The sequence below is a fragment of the Pseudomyrmex gracilis genome, unplaced genomic scaffold, assembly GCF_002006095.1.
Source record: "Pseudomyrmex gracilis isolate BER0280 unplaced genomic scaffold, ASM200609v1 scaffold_127, whole genome shotgun sequence".
In the NCBI taxonomy this organism is placed as follows: Eukaryota; Metazoa; Arthropoda; class Insecta; order Hymenoptera; family Formicidae; genus Pseudomyrmex; species Pseudomyrmex gracilis.
This window is the reverse complement of record NW_018020711.1, coordinates 468,950-474,974: the sequence shown is the minus strand read 5'-3', so window position 1 is coordinate 474,974 and position 6,025 is coordinate 468,950. Positions and strand designations below refer to the sequence as shown.

Here is a 6,025-nt window from a genome sequence, read left to right as displayed (position 1 = left end):
CATTAAAACAGATGGAATTTTCCATGACGTGCGTACCACGGTAACGTCACGACATTTTTTAACATAAGCCGTCCCGTCTCTCGCTCGGTGCAAGTAAGATCACCTTAGTGGAAAAATTTATGATCATATATACATGCGCCGCTTTGTTACTCACTTTGATTGCGCAAAATTCATTGTGAAATATCGGAGAGAACAGTCATTGACAATTTCTCTGTTACGTGACGATTTACCAACAGTTGCATTACATGGCAGCGACAATTTAAATAATTCGATTTATTCAATCGTAATCCAAATTTGACATTATACAATATACAATTTTAAAATATATAACACATATAATATATATGGATATATAACATGTGTTATAAGCGTTATAACACACTTATATGATTAATATTATAACGCATTAAAATATATGATTATTTGTAACCCTTTTTTGTTATATAAAACAGAGAATATTTTATCAATAAAATAATACATTTATATAAGACCTTACGGTGTTAATTAAATTACGTACTCCCTATACATTAAGAAGAAACTTACCTTCGTCCGACTGATTTTTCTTGCGAAACGGGCCGCCCGGAATAGAAATCTTCATAGTGAGCAAATCCCGATGCTTGGGATCGATCAATGGATTCTCCAACGTCGACTCGACCAATTCGTAGCTGGTTGAATTGTCGGGATGGGCGATGACCTTCACTGCAAACGACCGGGCGTAACAAGTTGCTCAAGAAAATGCGATCGTCGGGATAAATCCATCAACGCGAAGAGTTTAAACGGATCTTTCTTTTGATTTTTTTTTCCATAAAAACGAACAGAAGAAAGATTGCGCGTGCAATTTCAATAAAAGTCATAAAGGAGTCACGATTATTTTAAACTGCATTTACACGGGAGAATCGTGCGCGCTGCAAAATTGTGAGAGCGTTTCGTACGCGAATAATCCGCGAAAATATTTACGCGCGAATTTTTCTGCGAATGATATCGTAGCGAACCGCGAAGGATCTGAGAAATTAATGCGACGGAATTGAAAACGTTTCCTCGGCCGCTGCATTGCCGCGCGAAACGAGGTGAATGATTAATCACGACTTTCTAAATCGTTCTGTGTGAGTATATTCAGACACAGTAAATAAAACTTTTTACACAAATAAAAAAGCAAATACAAACAATATTTGACTGCAATAGCAAATTTTGTTCTTCAATTTATTATCTATCTTTATAGATGGGAAACTAGCATTATCGTAATAACTGATTAAACTTTCACATAAGGCTTTTAAAACTGAAAACGGAAATATGTCAATTAGAGAAGTATGTTTCATCTAAAATATCTTTTTTGCTTTACTATTTAAAAAATTAAAATAATGTGCATAATTTATCTGTATTAAAAATATTGTACAAACAATCAGTTTTTGCAAATAAATTATTAAAGTGTACCTATTATGCTGTGAGATAGATGAGTGTCATCATCGGTAACATTGCTATTTAAACTGATCTTCGTAAAAAACAAACACAATAAAAACTTGGATAATTAATCAATTATTTTAATTAATCAATAATTTCGTGGAAAAAAAATTTCTCTCGAAATACGTACATATTTTCTTCTTTCGAGATTTTGTGTGATTCTCGTCGTAAAAATATTTAATTAAAATCAATATGTAGTCCGGACGTATTCGCAGTCCAATAATTTTATCGGAAATCCGATAACATCTGGACGGGACCTTCGGCAGCTCCTGAAAAGACGAAATTTCTCAAGCGCGCCGATGGAACCCCGGTACGAACCTTGGTCGACAAACCCTTCGTAGGTCTCGAGGAAGAGCCGGTCGACAGGCAGCGCGCCTTGCTTGTCGAACTCGAGGTCGTCGAGGTCGTCGTCGGCGCGGTCGATGATCGCGCCGTGTTCGTAGGTAGGTCTGGGCGCGAATTTCGGGACCGACAGCCGGTCGTCGGTTCCTCGACGAGCCTCCAACGGCTCGTCCAGCGCGGTAGGCGTGGGACGAGCGGCCGCCGGCGCGTACGAGCCCGCCGACGACGACGACTGCGTCGCGACGACGGACGGCGGTGCGGGTAGTAGTGCGGGGTGCTGACGATGGTGCTGGTGCTGGTGGTGCTGTCGGTTTTGGTGGTGGTGGTGGTGCCGATACTGGTGCGGGTGCGCGTCATGCTCGCTTTGGGACGGCAGGTGCACTGTGCTGGAGGCGCGATCATGCTTGGAAAACGAAGACGATGACGACGACGAAGAAGAAGAAAATGAAGAAGAAGAAGAAGAAGAAGAGGAAGAAGAAGAGGAGGAAAAGGAAGAAGAAGAAGATCCATCCATCGAGCGATCCGGGTGAACAGCGCCTGGACGCGAGGTCTCTACGCGGTCCTCGAGCCGATTCACGCCGTATAATTCATACCGGTCCCGATCGACACGAGGACCGACGCGGACAGCTGGCCTGCCGGGCAGCTCTGGCGCCTCCTTGTGATGATGCCGATCGCCTTCACGATGGTGATGTTGGTAGCGATCGGGACGTCGGTCGTCGGGCTCCCGTATGTCGTACGTGCTGTCGGGGTCGTAGTACGGCGGGGTGCGCGCGGTCCCGGGGAACAGAAAATAGGGATACGTACTGGTCGGCGGCAACCAGATCTCCTGGTAGTTCTCCTGCTGCGGGTCGAACGGGTACAAGGCCGAATCCGTGCCCGACAAGTCTACGGAGGTGGAGGAGGGCAGGACCTCTGTAACACAGAAGCAGAGCCGCGGACGAGAACGGGGTGAGTGAGGGTGCGCGTTCGCCATCGGTAACGCAACGTGCGGGGTCTGCGTGCTGTTCTTGTTGTTTTGGAGTTCGCATGTCGTGGTGACGGTGATAGTGACAGTGGTTAGTGATCGTGATAGTAGTGGTGATAGTGGTGGTGATGGTGGTAGTGATGGTAGTTGCGGTGCACGGGCGTAACGGACATTGACAGAGGATCGTCGCGGAGAGAAGATTTTGACCCGATCGCTAGGGATGATATATCATACCAGCTAGCGTGTCCGCTGAGATAAATAGCCGTGCGAATATCTAGTATCGTCCATGTTTCGAGACGTTGAACGCGAAGATTGGACAAATATGACTGTGCGAAATTAACTTACGTTTAGTAATTAATCTATGACATTAATTTGTCTAAAGACAAAGAAAGATTGTTAAAGCTTTTTTTAAAGAGAGACGACAGAAACAATATAGATTTAATAATAATAATAATAATAAAACAGATACCGAAGATAATAAAACAAAAAAAACACAATCAGTATATTTATAAGTTAAAACTGTTGTTCAGACAAATCTCTGTATGAAATTCATTTTGTAAGCTTATTTCTAGAAATTGTTTTACTTTCTATGGTTTTCTCATAAAATATCACGTATGAAACATTTGTTACAAAAAGTTTTAGGTTTTATTAATTGATATGTAAGGTATCCGATTTATTAAACATTGTCTTATAATTTTAGATTTTTATTTTCGAAAACTTTTACAAAGTGATAATTATTCATTTGCGATTGTTTATATTCTAAAGCTGTATGTTATTGAAAAACTTTGTCGCAATTTGTCTTTTTAAATTATTTATATTATTAATATAAAATTAATAGAATTTAATTTTTGTTGAAACTACGTGCGAATACTTACTCAGACAATTATGAATTCGTGAGAAAAATGGTATTCACCTGAATTTGAGTTTTAATCGATGAAACCAGTTAAAATGTAACATAATATTATTACGGAAACAATTCGATACATTGTATATTTTTACGCGTTTTGATACGTTGTGAATTTGAAGTGTTCTTATCATGTCATTTCGTATTTGAAAGATACTAAAATTAAATAAATAAAACTAAAAATATTTTAAATTATTTACATACATACGTGATATGTATGTAAGAATAAACTATTTACTGATTAAGCAATATTACATATGTGAATAATATAATAATTACAGAAAAAAAGTAAGAAATAAAAACAAATCCAAGTAAATTATAACAATACATAGAAGATAACCAACCAAGTAAATTATAACAATACATAGAAGATAACCAACGGAACAATGCTTCGTTACAAAACATGATTCAATTATTTCTGTAATATTTCTGTAATAAATATCAAACGCACGAATATTACAAAGAGCAATAATGAAAGAAAAAATTAAAACGTTTGTAAAATAGACATACAAATTAGCTCAAAATTATCAAAAGTTTTTACCTGACAACGAACAAATTGTTTTTTAAACTATAAAGTATTTTATATATCTACATTTTTAATGCTGGTTTCTTGTTTCGTTTCAGACATGTTATATTATTAGAGAGCAACGATAAAAAATCTTTAGCTACATAGTGTTCCAAAATAATCACCAAGTTAATGTTTTACGAATATATTCAGAATAGAATTTTTTCTATTACTAAATTCTATTAAATCTAATAAGTAAATTTGTGTTTAAAACAAAAAAGAACCAAACGGTCCATGTTAGAAGTGAACAATCAAAACAAGTTAAAACGCAGTGTATTCTGGACGTTTCGATCAAATTTTATTGATGATCATCTTCAGTAATTGTATATATACATTACAAAAAATAATAGAATAGAAAAACATCCGTTAGACGGGAAGATACATATAAAAAATATGAATAAATATGTACGAACTTAACTTGAGAAATCGTCACAAAGACCGTTTAATGCGCGTCGGCAAGCGCAACGAGCCAAAACAACAGATAACATAGATATACAAACGAAGTATGATGTCTACGCATTGGAAGTCTATAACGAACAATCAAAAATGAACAAATGAATAAATATTGTAAAAATTAGTCAATAAAAATGAAAAAGTTGAGTCAAGAGAAGATAAATATACATTTTTTAGGTCACACCTCACTAATTTCGGTGCATTTTAGATATGTTGTAGAACAGGTCATACTGAGTGATTATCTAAAAAAATTTTGTGAAAAACGTTTTTGGTTTCGGAGATATGACAATTTGAAATTTCTGAACACTACTACTATTTTTATATTCTTTTTGTTCGCGTTGTACGTGTGTAGGCAGAAGGGCTTCAGGAAAGCTTCGCTCTTCCTCCTGTTTTCCCGTTCGAAAAATTATGTAGACACTTTTAATATGAAGCAATATTTAATTGGATCCTATGCAATAAAGAAATAAGAAAAAATAACGAGTGGCAGATATTTTACTTTTTTTCTTATATTAAAGGCGGATAATGTTTTGCCATAATATTAAAAAACGATTGTATACCGTTCTGGTAAATGCATAAAAAGCATACGTTCGTGATTTTAATTCACATCTGCTCTACACCGTGGACATTTAATATGTCCATGAATAACTTTACGATCAACAATAAAATCTATTAATTTCTCGCTGTTCTTCTTCTTCTTTGCTTCTTTTTCTTTGACGCAAAGTCTTCGCGAGAGGAGCACGAGCTAGTCTAAAGTCTTTATATTTTCAGAACGAATGAGGGGGACGGAGGGGATGTGCAGTTTACGGAAGGATCCCGATAGCCACACAAGATTTCTTTTGCGTAGATCGACGGTTGCACAGGTTCCGTTTGCCTAGATCCCGTTTGCACAGAAAATTTTTGCGCATAGTCGTCATTGCACAGACATATTATAAATCAGGTTGGGTTAGATTTTTTCGGGGAGGAGGTGCAGGGGAAGAGGCAAAGCTCCTCCTTTGCTCACATATGTACTATAGTGTGAGATATAAGCGAAATATTTACTTCGCAAACGTAATAATAACGACTATGCGCAATCAGAATCTGCGCAAAATTCTTCTGTGCAAACGGGATCTAGGCAAACGGAACCTGTGCAACCGTCGATCTACGCAAAAGAAATCTTGGCTATCGGTGCCATAGTTTACTACTACCACGCGATATATACAGGGTGTCCCAGAATTGGTTTAACATCGCTCGTAGGCAGGTAAAAGGAATAAAACTGAGGTGAAAAGTCCTATACCATTTTGCTAGATTCGCAATAGTTACTGAGATTTTAATTAACAAAGATCCGCGAATAAGCATGCAT

The 6,025-nt window shown here is 37.5% G+C and overlaps 1 protein-coding gene across 1 annotated transcript in view; it reads right to left on the bottom strand.

The window, feature by feature from the left end:
* Positions 1 to 543: 543 nt before the first annotated feature.
* The window catches only part of LOC109856624, a gene marked incomplete at its 3' end in the record, with an annotated part of 163,837 nt that continues 158,355 nt past the window's right edge, over positions 544 to 6,025 (bottom strand). The window contains exon 7 of the mRNA XM_020432094.1: positions 544 to 699. Within this exon, the coding sequence (XP_020287683.1) occupies positions 544 to 699 (156 nt within the window). The remainder of the gene's footprint in view (positions 700 to 6,025) is intronic.